Below are 22,293 nucleotides of genomic sequence, written 5' to 3'. Positions count from 1 at the left end.
TCTTCATGTGAAACACGCGGGGAAAAATAATAGGATTTAACTCTAACTTCAGTAAATGGCCATGACCACGGTCATGTAGTTTTGGGAGAGTGTGAGGATCATAGAGACAAACTGCTGCCTGCCTTAAATTGTTTTTTATAATATTTCTAGAATCATTCAGTAGCTTCTGTGCTGCTGAACACTGATGTTAATAATGAACAAATATTTGATTTTAAAGAAAAAATATTTATTGATTTATAGAGAAAATAAATGGGATCAAGAATGAAAATAATCTGCATTGCAGCCCTAGTTCATCTTAAAGGGCATTTTTGATGGTGCAGCTTGCAATGCTGTTGAAATATACTGTGTTATTATTGTGCAATAGTTACAGCCACGTGCAATACTGGTAATACTGTTTACTATACTGTTATAGGAAGTAAAAATGTGAAAGCTCTACACTGGCACTTGTCCAGTTTTTGTCCAGTTTTTCTGGTTCCTGGCTCGGTGCAGAACTAAGCCAACCCTCAAAAACTTGTATTTATCCACTGTAGTCATTTGCTCTGGACTCCTACTCAGAAAGTTGGAAGACGTTCCACTGTCAAACATCTGACTGAGCATGAAGTTAACTAACTAACTGGTGCTACCTGGACTCAAATTGTCCCTTAACATGGTGAATAAATGATTGTTATGATTGTTATTGCTCCCTTCACACTTTTTTAATGTTTTGCATAAATAAGAACCAAAAATTAATTGAGAAAAATTACATAATTTAATTTTCAGATTGTGTGTGCAGCCTTATCTATTCACTGTGTTCATGCAAACTTAATACACTCAAAGCACACTATAAGGTAACAGACAAACTAACCTAGCTTACAGCATACAGATGTTCTACAAGATAGTGAAGATGAGTTCCTGTCAGTAATGACACAACACCACACTTTGCTCTTTGCATCACCCTGCACACTCATCTATCATCTTCTGCTCCGTGGACCGTCAGAGTCACACTGGGCTGCTTCCATACTTGGTGCTTGGAGGCCCGAGCCAGTGAAGTGAAATGTAGTCCACCACGCTCAGCTCAAGTCCACATGCCTCCAGCCAAATTTTGTCTGTCTTGAATAGAGTGCACTCCTGTCCTGTCCTAATCCTGTTGCTCTCCGTTACTTTTAGCATTTTAACTGGCACTGCTGAGTGCTCCCATATTGCTTTTGCCAAAGGGGAAGAGGGGGGCAGATCTTCCCTTCCTCGCATTGTCTCTTTATCTCGCTTGCTTATTCATGCTTGGTTTTCTTTCTCTCCGAGTGTTGAGGTCGCAAAGACAAAGATGGATATCTAGAAACAGTGGAGACATAAAGGCCATGATAAAAAAAAAGGGGGGGGTAGGAGTGCAGCCGAGAGCTTTGTTGACCCCTTTACTTCGACCATTTATCCGAGGAGTAAGAACATCTTAACAGCTCAGTCAGAAGAGCTGGAGCTGACCTCCCTGGCACATAAAGAGTCCCTCTTCCTTGGTGAATCTTTCCTTTTCTCCTCTCTCTAATGGCCAGCCTTCACGCTGAGCAGATGCCCTAACTGCCTTGCAGAATGAAAACAGGGAATGACAGTCGCCCTCTCTTTGTGCTTCTTTGTCTATCTTTACTCTTTCTTTTGTTGTCCTTGATTTATGATCTGTATTAAGTGGTGTGTTGAATTGCTCAAAATGAACACTGTTGTGTCTGAGTGCATTTCAAGTGGCAAGTACTTTTGTTAGCAAGCGATGTTTATTTAGAAATTATTCCTGCCTTGTGTACACACAAGGGCGGATATTTCATTTCACTTTTGTGGGGGTGATAAACAGAAAGGTTTCTCAAGAGCAAGCAGGGGGACACCAAAAGTGCCACACAAATTACTATAGAGGAACCATTATTACTACTATATACTGGATAACTGAGAAGGACCATACCAGCATGTTCAATTTTTTTTAAATAAATGCAGATACTATTTGCACCCAGGTTAGAATGTGTCCATTTGCACCTGGGTTGGAATAGTCACTACAGCTATTTACACCTGGGTGAATGTAGCCCAGCATAGCAGAGACAAGGACCTAGGACCCAACCTAGCCAAGTAGTTTTGTTGCCTAAACCTACCAAACTGTGACTGAAAACTGAAAATAATAGGTAAAAAATACATGCATTATGGGATGCTGCTGCACCAAACAAAATGCAGTCTGTGAATGTTTTATTCTTTTGCCCTTTTTCATCTGTAATTACCACAAGTTCCTCTAAAGCTCTCTATATAGTTAGGTTTAAAATGACATGTTGAGGGCGTCTGGACCCCGCTGTCCCCTCTATAATGTACACAGTGCTACATTGTGTATGTGCCGGCATGTGAGGGATGTGCACGTGCTGCATCGTACTGAACCGGCTACATATAATCTTTCCTGCTGTGATGCAATCCAATTTGTGAAGTGCTTATTATTCAGTAACATGCAAAGCCTCATCCATCACAACAGTGACAGCAGCACGCACACTGGATCCCCTCTTCTTTCTCTTCATTCCTCTCCTCCCTCAGTCCATCATTTTTTCTGCAATGCATCCCAAGCACTTTGCTGTAGAGTACTATAGCTTTTCCTGTCTTCTATCAACCCATTCATCCATGCATTACCCCCCTCCCCACCCCTCCACTTCCTCTTTCTAATTCTACTCAACTGTAGCCCAATCCCAAACTAAAGCTAAATGACAGCTTTATAGTGGATACACTCCCTGTAAATACTGGCAAGTGAGAAAGAAACAGTGAGTGTGGGAGAAAGACGGCGCGCTATGCGCTCTCATTGGTCATAATGACACAGTTATGAGGCAGCAAAATATGGTAATCACAGCCAATATGCTGCAATGGTGACAATATAACTATGGTTGTAAAATGCATAATGATTATCCAAAGCTCAGGGGGTACAGCGATGAAGTCCAACTGCCAAGTGTGGTATGAACCCACAGGGAACGGATGGAGTTTTCCAGAAGCCCCCTTCTTATTGTAATGTCATGATTTACGGCGGTGAATTACTATAAGCACAGAAAAAAGTTAATGTGAGGTGATCTGGCGATTTGCAAAGATAATGAGATGGATGGTGTGTGTGAGACGAAGCTGAACAGAGAGACAGACAGGTAGGCATTCATGACACAACATCCCTATACATACTCACAGGTGCACATATTCTCAAAGGTGCATGTATACATATCCATATATGTACACATGCAGTTTTCACACCCAATGCTTCAGATGTAGCAGCTTGATCAGCACCATTGTACTTCCAACTATGTAACTGTCAGATTCCTCTAGTATTTATGTTTAAATCTGCAGTCGATGTCATGTTAAGAAACGTAAAAAGCTAGAAAGTCTGCATATGGAGGTGAATGGATGGATCAAACAATCACTGAGTTTCAACTTGTTGCATGTAAGTAGTTAGTCTCCAGCACTGCTAATATCTTATTGGAAATTTGCGTGAAATTTTGTCATGATCAGCGAATTAATTCTTCAGTTATAGCCAAAAATGTGCTCTGTGACCTTGACATTTGACCACTAAAAACTAATAAGTTCATCCCTGAGTCCAAGTGGACGTTGGTGCCAAATTTCAAGAAACTCCCTCCATGCATTCCTGAAATATTTCATCCCTGGACATAAAGTCACAGTGACCTTTGACCACCAAGATTCAATTCAGTCCAAATGTGCCAAGTTTGAAGAAATTCCTTCAAGGTGTTCTTGAGAGACTGCATTTATGAGAGTAAGATGACCCAAAAACATAACTGGTAAAGCCAGTATTTTATGGCTGCTAGTGTTAGCACACTTTTAGTAGGAATGTCAGTTCAATCACTATGTAGACTCTGTCTACTTTTGCTATTCCTTCAATAGATTTTAGCAGTTGGCATTTCCCATAACTGTCACTTGTGACCATTGTTTAGCAAGTTAGGCCTGTATGGTAGGAATCAAGCCTACTGTTACTGGTTAACTTTTGTTAAACATAAGCTACTGTACTCTAAGCAGCAATTACAGGATAATAATAAATGCTAAAATGCGTGACACCAGCAGATATAAAGAAGACACAAAAAATGAGCAGTGTCATGAGTTAGGTAACATTAGCAACAGCAGTGATTTTGTACCATCAATTACTTGGTAAAATATCTTTTTAGAGTTAGCTTACATTAGCTACCACAGTGACTGTGTAACATAAATTTACATAGAAAAATATCTATTTAGGATTAGCACGTGTCATTTCTTCTTTGAAAAGCTGCATAGTTTTGCTTTTATTAATGTTCCATAAGGTTATTGAGATATAACGTATGACACAGGAGTCCTGATCCAAATCATTGTGTGTTTGATTTTGATAACTGTACAGGTCAGAGGGGATCATCCAACCTAGACACCTGAATGAACATTCTTTTGAAGCTGTCTTCCTTGGAATAAATGTAATCTTACTTCTCTAACAAGGTGAAGCTGTAGCCTGGTACAACCTCAAACCAGAGGAATTTCAGCTATTAAAAAAGTGATAAGGCCAGTCAGAAATGAAATCAGAAATTCTTCAGGGCACTGGTATAAAATTTCAAATTAAACCACTGTAGACTAAACAATTTGCTACCTTTCTCACAGCAGATGACCAGTAAATAAAGGGAATCGGGTGTGAAATGGTACAATTACAGTCCGTATGGCACTGCTTCTGACATCTGCCTGTTTATCTGTAGCCAGGTTGAGGTGTTCATTGTGACACAGGGATGTTTTTATTGAGCCAGTCTGCCATTTTGGGAACGTGGGAGGCGGCCTGGGCCAATAACTGTTGCTGCAGGACCCACCGGGGACACCTGACACACCGGATTAGCTGGCCGGGTGCTCCTCTGACACTTTTTGTCTGTTCTCTGTCCATCAAATGCATACATGCACAAACACGGGAAAAGAATGACACACACAAGATGCACTATGCCATGCACACAGATAGCCGCGTGCACTGTCGCACGTAGAATCAGACACACACTCCCTGAGGACTGCAAACATCACTTCGTGGGACATCAGGAGACGTGTTGCTTTGCCGTCGAATGTGCCTGACCCGTGACGACCATGTTTGCTGTTAACATCTTGTCTCTCCAAATCATCACCTCGCACTGGCCTTCTGTTTATAAGCCTGCTGCTGGCAAGCCCAGGCCTCTCCTGGAAAGCAATGCAAACGCTTCTGAATCTAACATACACACAACAAAAACATGAATGCAACAATATTTTTGCTCCTATTTTTCATGAACTGGAGTACAAGAAGAGATATGGGTGTTTCAGATAGGGCTACAGAAACCTTTGTTTCCCTAGGAGGGCAACATCTCTGCCTCTGATTGGTTTATCCTGATATTTTTACCTCAACCAATCACTCCTCAGACTTTAACCTGACCAACTCAACCAATAAAGGCAACGGGTGCCTGTCAGTCAGTGGTAGAGTAGGTCGGGTCATTACTTTGCCCTCCTGGGGAAAAAAATTGGCCCCTGTTGTCCTAAATTTACCATAGGACTACAGATACCAATTATGTTTCCCAGGAAGGCAAAGTTATGGCCCACCCTACTCTGCCTCTCACTGGCTAGCACTCATTGCCTTCATTGGTTGGGTTGGTTAAGTTTTGGCATGAGGAGTGATTGGTTAAGATTAGGGCAAGGCTTTGCCCTCCTGGGAAAAAAATGTTATCCGTAGCCCTGTATGTAATGGCTAGTGCCAGTCACTAGGGCAAAGTCATGATCTGACCCACTTTACCCCTAACCGGTTTGTTCTCATTGCATTCTATGGTTTAGTTGATTAGGTTATGGCATAAGGAGTGACTGGTAAGGGTTAGGATAAGAATATGGTAAACTTTTGTGTAAGAGTATCAGGGTAAGCACATCAGAGGCAAAATAACCCTATTTTGGTGGTCATGATTTTGCACCACTAGGAAAAAAATGGTATTTGTAGCCCTGTATCAAATAGCCATAGCTTATTCTAAGATCTTTTACTTCACTGTGTGAAAAAAGGGAGCAAAAACAAGTGTTGCATTTATATTTTTGTTGAGTGTATATTTTGTACTGAAATACTTAATTATAGTGCATGATTATGACTGTGTCAGAAAAAGACAAAGAAATATAACCTGTCAGTCTTTCTTGTGTGAGGTGACAGATTTACATTCTCTCTTTCATCCCCATTGTCCTTGTCCTTGGAGCGGTCCTCTGGGAACTTTTACATTTCTTAGGCCATGATCTACGAGAGGATAAATCCCACATGTAGCTCTCTGTATGCACAAAGCGTTAGACGGGGCTCAAAACTGCAGCGGCATCCCATTGAGACTGTCTGATGTGGGTCATAACAGTCCCTTTGGGGAGGGAGCTTTCACAGCAAACTGCGCTACCTTGTTGCGTTGGAGGAACCAGACAAATTTGGCATGTGTAACACCTCACAGAATGCTCCACTGGAGGTATCTTTCATGACAACTTGTTCTATTTTCTTCTAAATCTAGCTACACGGACATTTTAAGATTCAGTGTTCCGCTGGGACAGCGTGGCAAGGATATTGCATAATATAAGCATCAAGAAAACAAAGTAGGTCTGAATGTGTTGTGAGTAGGCCACATTTTGTCCCGTTTAGAGAATCAGAAGATGTCTAAATCTCCAATCTGGGTCACAAGCACTTGATTCGACAAGGGAGCTCCCCCTATTTCCATCTGCTCTCTACAAGTTTTAACCTCACTATGTCTCTTTTACACACCTCCCTCTCTCAGTCTTTCCCCTACGCACTCCCCAGCCCTTTTATGCATCAGCCTCATCTGAGGTTTTGCTTTCCTAATGTGTAACATCTCTGTTTTTCAAATGATATATTTATTTAGCCAACTTAGGTCTGTTTAGAGTTTATGAATATTAACTGTAAGTCTATTTAGACTTACCTAACATTAACTATAGGTCTATCTAGAGTTAACTAACATCATCTATACATCTATTTAGAGTTAACTAACATGAAATATAAATGTATTTAGAGTTAACTACCATTAGCTATAAATCTACTAAGAGTTAGCTAACATCAACTATAAGCTACTGGTCTTCAATGTATGATTTAGAAAGGGTAGATTTTATTATTTATCAATCAACATTTCATTTATCGAATGCAGAATGTGGCATTTCTTCTTTCACAAGCTACACAGATTTGCTATTAATTTTCCATAAAGTGATTGAGATATATTATATGATAGAGAAGCCAGAAGGATTTTTATCTGCAGTGTTTGTTAGGTTGCTTTGGGGAGGGAGATTTCACTGCACTACTTTGTAGCGTTGGAGGTACCAGACAAATTTGGCATCTCTAACACCTTACAGAATGCTCCACTGAAGGTAGCTTTCATGACAACTTGTTCTATTTTCTTCTAGCTACACGGACATTTTAAGATTCAGTGTTCCACTGGGACAGCGTGGCAAGGATATTGCATAATATAAGCATCAAGAAAATGCAGTAGGTATGGATAAGTTGTGAGTACGGTGTATTTTGTCCCGTTTAGAGAATCAGAAGACGTCTAAATCTCCTATCTGGGTCACAAGAACTTCGACGAGGGAGCTCCCCATTTGTACCTCCTGTCTACAAAATATACCTTCACTATCTTTCTTTTACACACCTCCTGCCTTAGTAAGGAAGTTACCAACCACACAACCCCTCAAACCCTCTCAAAGTCTTTCCCCTACGCATGCCTCCACCCTTTTGTGCCTCTGCCTCACCCGAGGTTTTGCTTTCCTAATGTGTAACATCTCTGTTTCCCCAGGACGCCGCCCTGCCAGACGATGATGACTGGAACCTTCAAAGCGGGTGCTGGAGCCTTCAAAGCAGGAGCCCAAAAATAGTTTGGAGAGTATCTAGCTCACATAAATGAATCAAAGCTATTCTATGCACCAACCAAGTGAGCCCCCCCGACTCCTCTTATCCATCATCCATTTCCCTTCCTTGGTCCCCATAACCTCCTAAAACTTCAGATGGGTTCCAGCTCCCAGCAGACAAACACAAAACTCATCAACTAACAAAATAACACTCTTCAATTCTTGATTAGCAGAGGAAAGGGAAAGAAAGGTTTGACACAGACGGCGGAAGGCAAGAGGAATAAAAAGAATGCGATATGGGCTGTGAATTAATGTTTCCTGATGAAACAAAACATAGATTTGGATGATGACACTCTGCCGATGTTAACAGGCCGCTCTGCTGTTATTTTCTGAGCGGTTAGTGCTGTTGTTAGTTGAAGGCTCCTCTTTTGGAGCGTGTGCTGTAGCGAAAAGGGCTGCATTTCCATCATAATAACAAGTGAAAAGAGTGAACTGTCACAGGGCGCTTCCTCTTCTGGCTGTGATGCATGCCCCTGAGTCCGGCCTCGCTGTGCTGACGGATGAGCAGGAGAATATGTTTCCCTCAATGCCAAAACAAAGCCTCAAAATACGGGATCACTGCTGTGACGGAGAATGTCACAGTCCCGTTGCTCTATATGTCAGCTAGAGTAAATATCATGGCCACATTAGCAGCAACCTCCCTGCTGTTTGAAACAATGGCGATACATAGAAAGTGGGCTCAGACAATGGAGATGAAACGGATTGACTTCAGTGGGGATGGAGATTTACAAGTCGGACTAAATTGTTTGAAAAATTCATGAATGTGGCTGAGCTTCAAGGATTTGAAAAACTTGTATTTCCCATGTGATTATTCAGTAGCGGACTCAGGCTATCAGAGGGCAGGGGCAAAAAAAAATAAAAAAGGGCACCACCTGTACAGGGTGGGGCACCAGCACTGCGAAAATGGTTATGCATTTAAGGTGAAACAGTTTCAAATTCTGGTTGATATCAAATTTGTTTTATGGTACATCAGCTACTACAACTTTGTAATACAAACTTTGGAATATTCTGCCCACTAGGAGGGCACCCTAGAGGGCATTTTACCCTGTTTTGTCTATTTCAAGGGCACTTTAGAGGGCACTCTACCACTTTACCGGCCTTGGGCATCCAAGAGGGCATTTGTGCGTTGTTGTTTTTTTTTTTTCCAACGTGAGGGCGCCAGGGGGTTGATTGTCCCCCTTATTTCCCCATGGAGTCCACCAGTGTGATCATTAACACCATTAACACTGGCAGGCAGCAGAGCCTGGCTTAGCCTAGTGTTTACTAAATGCAAACTCATGACGGGAACACAAAATGTCTTCCTTTGAACAACCATGAACAAAGGGGAAACACAGTGGAGAGAGAAATTAAGTGAGAGCTTCTGCGCAGCCAAAAATAGCCTCATAATTCAGGCCAAAATAGAATACCATGATTATGGTTAAACAACAAGCGGGGGAATTAGCACACTCCAGCAGTGACTCATCGGGTGTTTGCCCTCGTTTAAAGTCTGTATGTGTGATGATGTTGCGTCTGTGTTTATCTTGGAGCCGAGGCATGACTTATAAACACCTCCACATACTTTCCCAGCGTGAAGTGTCGTCCTGCTGTATCCTGCCCAATACCCATGCTCACTAGCCATACATGACTAGCATACTCATATTGCGCTGGCCTCGATTCAATGCTGGCTTTCACAGTGCCAGGAGCTACAATGGTAGACTAACTGCGGAGAGCTGGATGCTCTTAGATGGAAGATTGCTTGCCTCAGGAAGGCCGTCTGGCTCTTCCTGCCTTTTAGACCAGAACCTGACTTAATCACCTAGAATAATGCAGGCACACTCTAAATATGAATGTCATGATAAATAAACCAGAGCCCTCACAGAATGTTCTATAAAAATCACTTTCAGTGGCACACCGAGGCGGAATTAATGAATAATATTTTCTTTCCAAAGCTCCTTTCTCTCTCCAATGTGTTACCCAGTTTATCCCAGAATCCAATACTGTGAAAGGTCAAATCCAACACCAATAGCTCCCTCCCACCCTCAGTCCACAGGTCAGGGCCCCTGGTCCTACCTGAGGGGAAGCGTTCGATGACAGGCTGGTTGTCCACCTGTAGTGTGGCGTTGCCGCCACTGCGTGTAAATCGCACCACATGGTATTTGCCGTCGCTCACCATCACCGCGCTCTCCTCGATGATTATGTCGTCCGTTCCCACGTTGAAGATGACGCCGATCTTTCCCCGTTCCTATAGACAGAAGATAGAGAACATTATGAGAAAAACAAAACTTAACAAGTGGACTCTAAAGATACTCTAAACTGGTGACTTTTTGGAAGCATTCTTCGGTATAACCAAAAAGTTTAACCAACTTACAAGTTCTCCTTTCCTCTCCTGTCCTACCCTTTCCCTTCCCTTTTCCTGCTCTGTCCTTTTCCTGTCCTGTACTGTTCTCTTTCATGTTCTGCCCTTTTCCAATCTCATCCTGTTCTGTCCTTTTTCTGTCCTTTTCCTTATCCTTTTCCTGTTCTTTCCTTTTCCGGTCCTGCCTGTCCTTTTACTGTTCTGTCCTTTTTCTTTTCAATAAACTTTCCTTTTCCTGTCTCTTTCCCTTTCCTGTTTTGTCTTTTTCCTGTCATTGTCTGGCCTTTTCCTGTTTGGTCCCTCTCTGGTCCTTTCCTGCTCTGTCCTTTTCTGGTCCTTCCCTGTTCTATCATTTTCCTTTCCTGTCCCATTCTGTGCTTTTCCCTATGCTCTTCCTGTCCTTTTCCTTTTCCTGTTTTTTTTTCCTATTGCCTGTCCTGTCCTGTCCTGTCCTGTCCTGTCCTGTTCTGTTCTGTCCTGTCCCATCCCATCCCATCCCATCCACCAAAACTGCTTTTCCTTCCATAACTAATAGCCCATTGGCTTACAGTTAAGATTACTCCTCTGGTTGCCTTCTGACTTTTACTCTAGCACCACCATAAGCTAGACTTTTTTGGTTTTCAGTGAAACTGTTAGATAGCCATGAAATTTTGTACAGACATTCATGTCCCTCTAAGGATGATTTGTAATAACTTTGGTGATCCCCTGACTCTTCATCTACCTTCACCATCAGGTCAGTAATGACATTCCCATCAGCCTCGGCTGTGTAAATGAAATCTTAAGAGCTGGTTAACTCATAACTGAAGAAGTTTCAGGAGACCTTGATGTCTTTCGCAGAAGCATTTATTAAAGCTAAATCAAGGTGAGCAGACGAGGTATCTCTGTGTAACTGCCACCAAAATGCCCTCCTGTTGAGGAGTATTTAACCTTGGTATTGGAGACTATGCTTTTGTTAAGTCAACCTAAGTCATGTTTTCATGTCACATGCTGCGCAGTCTGTTTGATCCAATGTATGTGTTTCTGTTAATGACAAAATTAATGGTGCTGTAGAAAAGTATTCTGCTGGACCAGAGAGATTTGAAACAAACCTAAAATTATGTTTTGACCACTCGTTGTTACTGATGTCCCATTTTATATTTTTAACCAACAATACTCAAAGATACATTCCCGAGAGAAGTTAGGTTTGAATTAGCATCAGATTATGGAAATACAAGTAAAAAAACAGTCAGTTTCAGTCATCAAGCTGTTTAACTCATTGGCGCTTTGTTAATTTTTAAGGGGGGATTTGGTTTCTGTATATTCTAGAGAATATCCTAGACTCAGATGAAAGAGACACCATGTATTTATCACTACACAGCACATTTAGGCTACTGACATTGCAGAGCCATGGTCGAAGCCATAGATTTCAACTTCAGTCAGATAAAGGATCAAGATTAACCATATTAAACCCCTCTACTAGGGGATGGAGAAGGGGGATGGCATTTTGGTCATTTTGCTAACACGGTGGATGGCATCCCACCTCAAATCGCCTACTGTCTATAAACTTCCAGGTTAATACATCCAATGAGGCTGCTCCTTTGCTCTCCTACGGTAAAAATCCAAAGCTATATTCCTTGAGTCACCAAAAAGGCCTGCGCTGCCTGTAGCCTGATGATGCCGCAAGCATCAGATCTCACACACATCAGCCTGGTAAAGAACAGAGTACTTGTTGAGGACTCAGGCACCTTTAGTATTCATCAACCCGGTGACCCCCTCCCCTCTCCTATCTATTAGTGTTGACAGGCGCCCACTGCTTCGAGTTTATTACAGTCAACCGCCTACTCCACTCTCATCTCCCGCCATCTCTCTGCTCTCCCTCTGTGGTTCCTGTCCTCAGTCCCAGGAAAGGTCAAAGTCATTTACAGAGTTACAGTCTGCCAGAGAGGCACAGAACAAGGCTGAGAGAGAGAAACAGACAGAGTACATACCAGACAGCACCATTACAAACAAATTCTCTGTCTGGCAGTAAATCTCCTGTTGCAGTTTTACTCCGCACGGCCACAAGACCCAGAGCGGTGACTGCCCTGTTGCCCGTACTGTAACATTGGCAGGAACACTTCCTGGTTGTCACTTCAGGTCAAGCTTATTTGCACAGGGGGTCACTTTTGCACACTGCTATCTGCCCTGTTCTAGCAACAAGTTCATTGATTTCATTATCTCATTAGCTATGTGCATTTATTTTGCCACCTTCCATACGCTGAGTTATTCAGAGGTGAACGTGTGGCTTTCGCTCGCAGCGGTTTTCCATTATTCATGGCTGATTAAGTATTTAAAAAAGGAAAATAAACCACCCTAATGTTAACAGAACTTAAAATAGCAAGTTAATTGAGTAAATAAGTGCAGAGGTTGTGCAGTAAGTTAATGAGCAGTATAATCACAGCCAAATTTATGTGCATTCTAACCACTCTTTGGTGCTGTATAAAGTGGTTACAGTATTCAGCCAAGGCCATGGTATGGCCATGCACTGATGACAGCCCCAATTAGCGTATTAATTGAGCATGCTCAAATGTTGGTGAGAGCAGAAGTGCTGGTTGCCGTGATTAATGCCATAGATGGGATCCACAAAATATAAGACACAGTTGAGTTCTCTGAATAAATAAGAATCGATGTGGAAGCACAACAGGAAACAGACACAGCTGAGCGCTCTGCTACGAGAAGATCAGAACTAAGTTAGACCAGGATGAGTTTCTCGGAGTGGAGCTTGATGGACTGCTCAACATGATGATCACATTCTGCAAAGAGGGTTGAACGTCTCAAATGGCAAAGTGCTCCCTGCTCCTTAGGTACTTAATCAATTGATTTGTGTTATGGACTGACCCTCGCAGTCTTTTCTGCCCACTCTTTCCATGCATGCTGAAATGCGATATCGATTCCAAGGCATGAATATGAATACTGTTGGAGAGCGATTAGCGAAGGCGCACGTGAATGAAAATGTAATCAAATCTCTGACTAGTGATACCTTTGAGATAACTGCAGCAAGAAAAACAAAATGGAGAGGGTGAGTGAAATGCTTTTGGGATCATCTCCATTACGGCCCACGCACGAGGAAGCTTAGAATAATCATGACACCTTTGCCTGGAGAATTAATTCAATTTGCCAGGGCAAAGCAGAATGAATCCATGCTATTATGACTGAAAAGCAGAAGGGAGAGTGAATTTGAGTGATATTTACAGAGAGATTAGCATTTGTGTTCCGCAACATTAGGGTTCTTCCCGGTGCTGAGGGAATGTATTGAGCCCATTACGGCGGGAAGCCGCTGGGAACCAGTGCTTTTTTAAAAATGATTTTAGTGTAGCGGTAATGACATTTTAATGGCCATTTCCCTTAAGCGAACATATCTCTGGAAACAGAAGGAAAAAAATCTCTTTGAATGACTGGGTGCAGTCAAGCCTGCAACATTGAAATGAAGGGACTGGTAGGTAACTGACAATAAGCCCTGGCTGCTCTTTAAACACCACTGCTTCTAAACTGCTGCTTAGCAGCCCTTAATCTGCTGCAGCTGTCGGCTAATGTCAGGAGTAAGAATGTTACGATTTTGCTCTTTTATCCAGAGGTTAGCTCATCTTACTTTCCTCTCTGTGGGTCAATCAGTGGAGTAGGTAGGGGGTCCACTGTGGACTAGAGGGAAGGAGCTCTGCTTTATGATGCAATTTCAATTCTATCAGACTAAAACCTGGAGTGACTGAGAAAGACAACATCTCTATGAGTTACAGCTGGATGATATGGATCAAATATCACAGTATTTTTGACTACCTTGATATTTATTGACATTGAAGCAATATTGTATTACTGCTAGAACAATCTAGGACAACACTCATGCCAAATCACAATAGACAATATTAAAAATCTAAGACGATATCTAGTCTCATGTCACAATATCAATAAAATGTTGATATACACTAGTCAGCTACAACCTGGAATCCACAGACAGATGAAGTGAACAACACTGATTGTTTCGTTACAATTGCACCTGTCAAGGGGTGGGATATATTTTGCAGCAAGTGAACAGTCAGTTCTTTAAGTTGATGTGCTGGAGGTAGGAACAGTAGGGAAGCACCTGAGTGACTTTGATATGGGCCAAATTGTGATGGCTAAACTGGGACAGAACATCTCCAATTGACAGGTCATGTGGGGAGTTCCTGGTCTGCAGTGGTCAGTATCTACCAAAAGTAGTGCAAGGAAGAATAACTGGTGAAACAGTGAGAGAGATCATGGGCGCCCTGATGTGGGAGCAAAGACTAAGTCCTCACAGACCAGTAAAAGTACCCATGCTGACTGGTGTCGATCACTGAAAGTCCCTACAATGGGGACATGGGTGTCAGAACTGGACCATGGAGCAATGAAGGTGGCCTAATGTAGATTTGGCCTCCAAATTTCCCAGATCTCAATCCAATCCAGGATCTGTAAGATGTGCAGGGACATGGCATCAACAAGCTATTGACACCAATATTTGCCAGATCTCAATCCAATCAAGCATCTTAGGTATGGATATGTTGGAACAAGTCCAGTCCATGGAGCCTGCACCTTACAACTTAAAGGATTTAAAGGATCTGCTGCTAAGGTTTTGGAGGACATCACAGGTGCTGTGAAGTTCATGCCTTGATGTGTCAAAGCTGTTTTGGAGGCACAATGGAGAATTACACAATCTATACAATATTAGAGAGGTGGTTTTGAATTTTGTGGCAGATCAGTGCATTCCCCAGACCCACTTGGCAGGAATGTTCCTAAATTCAATCAATATATTAAAGATCTTCATTGGCAAGGGGTGGGCTGGGAAACCTACAGACTGGAAACTTAAACCAAATCAGTTTTGGGTTTGTTGCAGCAAGTTTCACAGAGTTTATCTGATGAAAAAGGAAAAAACTTCCTCTTGAATATTATAATTACTCAAGCTCTAGTTTGCTGTCCTTGACAAATATCTAAGATCTTGGTACAACAAAAAAGATGTTTTCCACAGACCAGAAACTGCTGATCAGCTTCTCACAGAACAGTAAGTTGACGACAGAGTTTAGCTGCCAGAAAAAAAGTTTGTGTAATCCTCTCATTAGTGTGTCTCCGTCCTCTTTCTCAAAGACAAAGAAAATTGGCTTTGGAATTCTGTGCAGCAGCCACAGACGAGAAAGAGCAGTGCTAGAATACGGAGAGCATTTCCGTTGGAAATATTTCGACATGACCTTGCAACGTGCGAGAGCGCATCGAGGTAAACGCTGCCGGTGAGAGTGGAATGACAATGAGGCAGCGCCAGAACGAGGCTGCGGTCGGCGTGTGTGTATATCAGGGTTATCAGCCACAGAGAGCTTGCGCTGATCACGTCGAGCAGAAAGGGGAAAGAGGGAGCGGAGGAGGAGGAGCAAGGGGGCAGGAGAAACACTGCGCGATAAAAGGACAGAGGGAACCTTGATGATCCTCCAGGGCCTCAAGGTGCTTTGAGTTCAAAGCTCCTTTTGAAGATGTCAAGATCTCGCTCTGTCTTCGCTGCACACACTCGTAGTCGACTAAGAAGGGGGAATTAGACAAAGGGGAGTGCAAATGCATTTTTGAAGCATTTGTTTCTCAGTTTCATTTCTTTACAGACAGCTCAATCATGATGCACCCCCTACAGCTTCATTTCCACACACACCTTCCTCTTGATCTATTTGCATTTCCTCAGCGTCTTTCTGCATTTCCCTTTCAGATCAGATACCCAAGTGTCAAACAGGCAAATTAGAAAGAGAAAACAACAGAGATGCAACTGCTGGATAGACTGGAGGCTGGATTCAGCAACACTCTGACAGATACAGGTGCAGTTGTTTAAATCACTTGAGGTATTTTGCATTTTGCTGTATCAACGCGCCTCAAAAGACGGTCCAGAAACGTGGCTGACCAGTTCAGGGAATTTGCTGATGCAGATGATTTGCTTTGACAGATTTCATATTAATAGTCCTGTGGGTGGTGGAAATGCAAACGATTCATCAGCCTCTTTCTCATTTCCCCAATAATGATCTATCACAGCCTGTATCTGCTTGAGCCTAACTTGACATACCAGTGTAAGTATGCAGAACTGCAGTATTTATTAGCTTATGAATCAGCCAGTGGAGCAGCATGGACAGAGAAATGACTGATAAATAGATTTTTACTGGGCGCCCTAACGAAAAGCAAACCATTTTTTCCTCTCCTTTCCTGTGGACACACACCTCTGACACCATGTGACGTACAGTTTTCGAGATAAAGGTGCTATGTAGAACCATAAAGGGTTTTTTGGCTTTGTCTTTCAAAGAGTTCCATTTGTTGAAGAATCCAACAAAAAGGGTTACACCTATTACCATCTGGGAAATGTGATGAGAAATTCTACAGAGAATCCTTCGATGGTGTAATGGTTCCACTCAAAACCCTCTCTTCTGTCAACAACCTTTCTATTTTCTACAGGTTTTAACGAGAACCCAGCCATGGGGGGTCTACTGAGAACCCTTTCACATTCAAAGGGTTTTACACAGAACCAGCACAGGAGGTTCTTTTGAGGACCCTTTTATATTTCAAAGGTTTTATCAAAAACCCAACCAGGGGGATCTGCTGATCTGCTTTGCATTTTAAGGGTTTGATGTAGAACCCACCTAGGGAGCTAGAGCTAACACAGGAGGTTCTTTTGAGATCCCTTTCATATTTCAAGGGTCTTTATCTAGAACTCACAGGATTCTACCTAGAACCATTTTATGTTCCAAGGGTTTTACCTTGAACCCACCTAGAGGGTTCTGCGGAGAACCCATTTACATTTTAAGGGTTTTATCTAGAACCCTGGGGGTTCTATCAAAATCATTTAATATTATGATACAAAGAACCCTTGACAAACAATTTCAACTCAAAGAACTCTCTCAAAGGGGGCTGTTTGGATGTAAAGGGTTCTTAATGAAACAAAGAACCTTTGACAAACCGTTACTTCAGACAAGGATTCTTCATAAACAAATGGTTCTGAGTAGAACCTCTGTCCTTTAGGAAGATCCCTTTCAGAACCCTCATTTCTAAGAGTTTAAGGCAGCTTAATATTTCATACAGTGTTACAGCTTTGGTGAACATTTTCTCTGATATGACAGCTCTCTGCACTGGCGTTACATTTTATGTTCTATTTGCAGCTCCAGATTGATATTGGGGAATATTTTTAAGATATCCCACGGGCTTCTGCCGTCGAGCCAGATCATATGGTATCTCTGCATCTCCCTTTTCAGGGTAATTCTGGCTCTATACGGCTAATCAGCTTGTCAACATGTATGCATAAATGCCTGTGAGAGGAGATCGACTGTGGCATCTGCTACAGGGAGAACAGTATAGCAGGGCTAATCTTCCACTCTGGAACTGCAGCGTTATGTAAGAAGAAATAGGCTGTTGCATAACACGTAGACTCCTCGCTGGCTAAATCACCCACTGTCCATTCACCTAACGTCTTCAGAGTGTCTGCGACAGAAAGAGAAAAAGACTAAGGCCCAGACAGTCATTTTAGAGCGGGAATACTGTGATCCAGTGCTCGCATTTCATGTCTCCCCTCCTCAACGTTTGCCTCAAATGACACAGGGCTCATACATACAGAGCTACATGTGTGTCATTTCAATTTGGGCAGCAGGGGAAAAAGAGGAAGGCAGTGACAAAACAGTCACTTTGCAGAGAAGATACGCTCGGTTTCGTTTACTACATCGTCTCTCTGTTTCGGCTCAGCCAACTCATTTGTATGTGTTTGCCGTGATCTCCAGCAGTCACCTTGAAAAAGTTGCCCCCCATCTCCTCATCTTAATAGCACTTTATCTCCCTGTCCCTCCCTTCTTCCATCCTTTCCCCTGACTCTTTCGTTCCTTTGCCGCTTTTCAGCGACAGTGGTTACAGTCATCCGTTCTTTCCTGCTTTGAAAACGACCAGTGACCGAGAATCAGATCTCAGTGAAAAATTGATGAGTTAGACAGATGTGATGCATGTGTATGTGTGTGTGTGTGTGTGTGTGCGCATATTCGAATCCATCTCCCTTCTGAGCATGACTCACGCTGGGCTTGCCCATTTGTCCTGAAGTACACACACATGCACACACACATACTGGCAGTCAGCCAAAATACTGCAGAGGCATACAACATTCATGCTAAAGGAGAGGGAGCAAAATAAACCCAGTGACTATTTGCACTGGGGTGAGAATAGACACACAGCAGCTATTTGGCTTTTCACACCTGAGCTCCTAAGTCTAGCTATGAATGGCGACAAATTCACCAATAAGAAGAGGTTGCAGCAGAAGCCAGTTCCAGGAGAGTAGGATTTTAGTCTAGTTGAAATCAGAAATCAGTGTTGACAGTTGACCTATTATTACAGTTTTTAAATATTATTTTTATAGCAAAATAATTACCTGTCTAAGTTTAGGCATCAAAACAACTTGGTTAGGTTTAGAGAACAAAACTGCTTGGCGAAGTTTCAGAAAAGATAGCTGGCTTTCAGAAAAAGACAGCTGGCTTTTCTCTGACATGTGGGTGTAAATAGCCAAATTGCCTATTTACACCCCAAGTGCAAATAGCATTGTTGCCTACAGACTGGGTGCTGTCTCTGCCATGCTAGACTATATACAGTTGGGTGTAAATAGCCACATTAGCTATTCTACTCTGGGTGTAAATAGCCACATTGGCTGTTCCATCTCAGGTGCAAATAGTACATGTTAAAAACAAAACAGCCAAAAAAAAACATCCTCTATGATCCTCATTTTGTTTTCCTTTCGCACCAAAACTCTCCATTCAACTAGTATTACTCTCCAATCTCAAGCAACAGATAAACCTCACATACACACACATATAAACAGAGCCACACACACACACACACACACACACACATCCTGAGTTGCTTCGTGCGTGTTCTGCACCACTGAGACTGTTGATGGATGGTGTCCTTCAGCACAATGACCATCAGACCTGTAGACCTGAGTCCCGCCTGACCTGCCTTGTTCTCACCATAAACACACACATACTTATATGCAAACATGAGAACGTCCTTGAGCGAGGTTACGCTGAGTCCTGCCACACAACGTGCCCTTGTTTACAGAGCTGCAGAGAGCTGATGAACACACACACACACACACACACACAAACACACACACACACACACACACACACACACACACACACACACACACACACACACACACACACACACACACACAGGGATTTGTATGCCTTTTCCCAGTGGCTGGGATCCAACTAATTTTACAAAGCATGAAGTGGAGTGTTTCAGCTTTGTGCCTGATGAACAATTGAAGTCTAACACTGGCATTTGGGTGTATAAAGCACGTTTATCTTATACTGCTGGTGTAAATTCTAACATGTACCCTCGAAGCCCTTCAGGTGGTGCTGGTATCACAGATGAAGTGACCATTGTCATTAGGTCACGTGCCACAGCTAATAACCTCCTGTCTCTCAGAGGCAGGTAATGCGAGGTAAGTGTGAGTGAGCACACCATTATCTGTATCTATATACTCAGCCAATGAAATTTTCTGCACTCAGAATAAACCAAACGTGGGTGGTGCATAAACTGGAAGTGGCAGGTCTAATCAGAAGTTGATCATTTAAACCTGGAATTGTTGTGGGTTGATCACATTTTACAGAACATATCTTTTAAAAAAAAATAAAAGTCACTATTTATTGTTTATTTAATAAAAAGTCAGTCTAGATGAAAGCATAATACAGACTTAATTGGTGTGACTACACTGAGTTCAGTGGTTTAACTGACTTTATAGATTTAAATCTGACAGTTAACTTAAACCTGCATCAATCACATTTTTGGACACTTGTGGGCAGTGCAAGAACATGTCAACGTAACATTTGCATCCCGTAATATTACCTTATCAAGTTTAAAAGCCAGCATGGTAGAAAACCATTGCTTATTGGCACATCAAACAAACAAGGAAGAATATAAGTATTTCAGGATTGTGTTTCTGGACTCAGAAGTCAGTCTCACTCAACAGACTGAGACACTGTGTGCTAACAGCTGAGAAAAATGGGGGAGAGCTTTGCGTCCGTTAAGGGCTGTCCTTGAAAAATTCTAAGGGTCACAGATTTGTTAGTGGCTGTACTCCACGTCATTCAAGAAACTACTTCGCATTTATAAATTCTCAGACGACTGTTAAGCGACAACACTTCTGACTGTTTGCTGTCATGTTTCTGGTCACCCCAAAATGAAATCTAACATTTGCGGGTGCCATGATGATGTTTTGACAGACAATCAATCTAAAAACACACACTTTCCCTGCAGTTGCTTTTAGCTGGGTATTGGAACGCAATACTTTTAAGGTATCAGTTGCAATAACCAAGTACCAAATAGTATTCAGTATAGCATTCAGTCCTTTTGGTGCCCAGATTTAGAAAAAAATATTTTAATTAAGAACTCCACTGGTATTTCTATTGGTACTGGTATTGTAATTTTTTTGTGTTTGATGTTAAGGCAGTGTACGGTTTGCTGACAACAAGAGCAAAAAGATGACAAAAAAGCTAAAAGATGCCAAAAGTTTTCATTGTGCAAACGATAACTGTTTGGTGAAAATTGCTGTGGGTTGATCACTATGAGTAACAGCAACAGCCGTTGGATTCATTCTTCATCTCAACTGATTCAAGCAGCATTAATATTGTCTTAACTTGATTGAGTATATCACCACCTTGCCTGTGGGTATCAAACCTGTGACCTTTGGGTTATACAAAAGCATCTCTAACCACTTTTCCATAAAGTCCATTCTGTGCTTTTTGTTCGGCTTTTACAGTTCTCCACTTCAAAAGAGATAAACTTGATATGCCACCTTAGCACCAAAAATAGAATCATCATTTACATCCCTGACTCTCCTCCTGCCAAGAGATGTGGTAGGACAGCGTATATTTATCAAGACGCACATGTGAAAGCTGTACATTTCAAAGAGCAAAGATGTTTCATGTCAAGGGCCTCTTAAGAAGAGACGGACGGAGGATGAAGGAGATTAAGTAGAAAAATGTCGATTACAATGATATGATGAAATAAACAGTAAGAAGTGGAGGTAAACAGCGGGAGAAATGGTTAAAAAAAAGAGGAAAGTGAGGGGTAGGGAGGCACGACGCTGGAGGTGTGGGGGCGTTTTCCTTGAGGCAAAGCCAGAAAAGGATCTCTGTTACTGTGGGGGTAGAGATCAATGGCCATCCGCCCACTCTTCATCCCTTTACCAAAAGCCCTGGTAGGCCCAGACACGGGTAGATATTTGTCCGTTTGGGTGACTTAATATGGGACAAAGAGGCTTACAAGTCCAATAAAGTTTCCCAACCACGTCGTTTTATCCCTTTTGTCTCTTTTTTTTGTATTCAATTATCCTTTGCCTTTACCAGCTCTGCATAATCCTTCATCAATTCACTTAACACTAAAGATATGGCAATAATCCCTGTATCTGCCACCAAACCTAATTATACTGACAGCGTTCCAAGGGACAAAGTGGAGCAGTAACTGATGACTGAATGACATTTTATCAGAGTCTTAGAAACTCAGTGTTTCTTAACACTACTTTGTTTTCGTATGACTTTAAAATGTCTGTCAACTGTCTCTTTGCAAGCCAAGTTCCAGACCTCTGATTCGCTGCCAACATATCCTTTTCTCTGGCAACTGAAATAGTAGGTACTAATAAAGTGAAACTGAAATGGCAATTAGGTCATTGCTGCCTATTAGAACAATAAAAAGCCTCAAAATCAATTTCTGACGTTCTTCAGTAAGGAAAGGCGATTGCCTCACCTTCACATGTCCTCCATTATTATTTCTCTCACTTTTCATTCTACCTTTCCTTTGCTTTTTCTTCTTTTTTTCAATTTTCTAATCTGTCCGCCCTCATCACCGGCTCTTTCACTCCCCAGAGGCTCATTACTGCGTCGACTGGAGTTGCTAACATGGGTTTGGTGGAATCCAATTGATCCACGCTCTCTTGTGAGTGATCTGAGAGAAAAGAGTTGATACCCGAAGTGCTCTGTGTCTGATGGAGAAAGGTGCAGCAACTCAAAAACAAAATGGGTTTGTAGATCATTCCTGCCTGGCAGCATAAATCTAGTCAGCAAACTGTGAAATGA

The 22,293-nt window shown here is 42.2% G+C and overlaps 1 protein-coding gene across 6 annotated transcripts in view; it reads right to left on the bottom strand.

Annotated features, from left to right (window-relative positions):
* Positions 1-22,293, bottom strand: part of nrxn2b (neurexin 2b) — an 884,227-nt gene that overhangs the window by 57,299 nt on the left and 804,635 nt on the right. For all 6 annotated transcript variants that reach the window (XM_084712252.1, XM_084712251.1, XM_084712247.1 and 3 more), the window contains one exon: positions 9,910-10,081. In XM_084712252.1, the coding sequence (XP_084568378.1) occupies positions 9,910-10,081 (172 nt within the window). The remainder of the gene's footprint in view (positions 1-9,909; positions 10,082-22,293) is intronic.

The sequence above is a fragment of the Lutjanus erythropterus genome, chromosome 23, assembly GCF_056507025.1.
Source record: "Lutjanus erythropterus isolate fLutEry1 chromosome 23, fLutEry1.hap2, whole genome shotgun sequence".
NCBI lineage: Eukaryota > Metazoa > Chordata > Actinopteri > Lutjaniformes > Lutjanidae > Lutjanus > Lutjanus erythropterus.
This window is presented reverse-complemented; position numbering and strand designations above follow the sequence as displayed.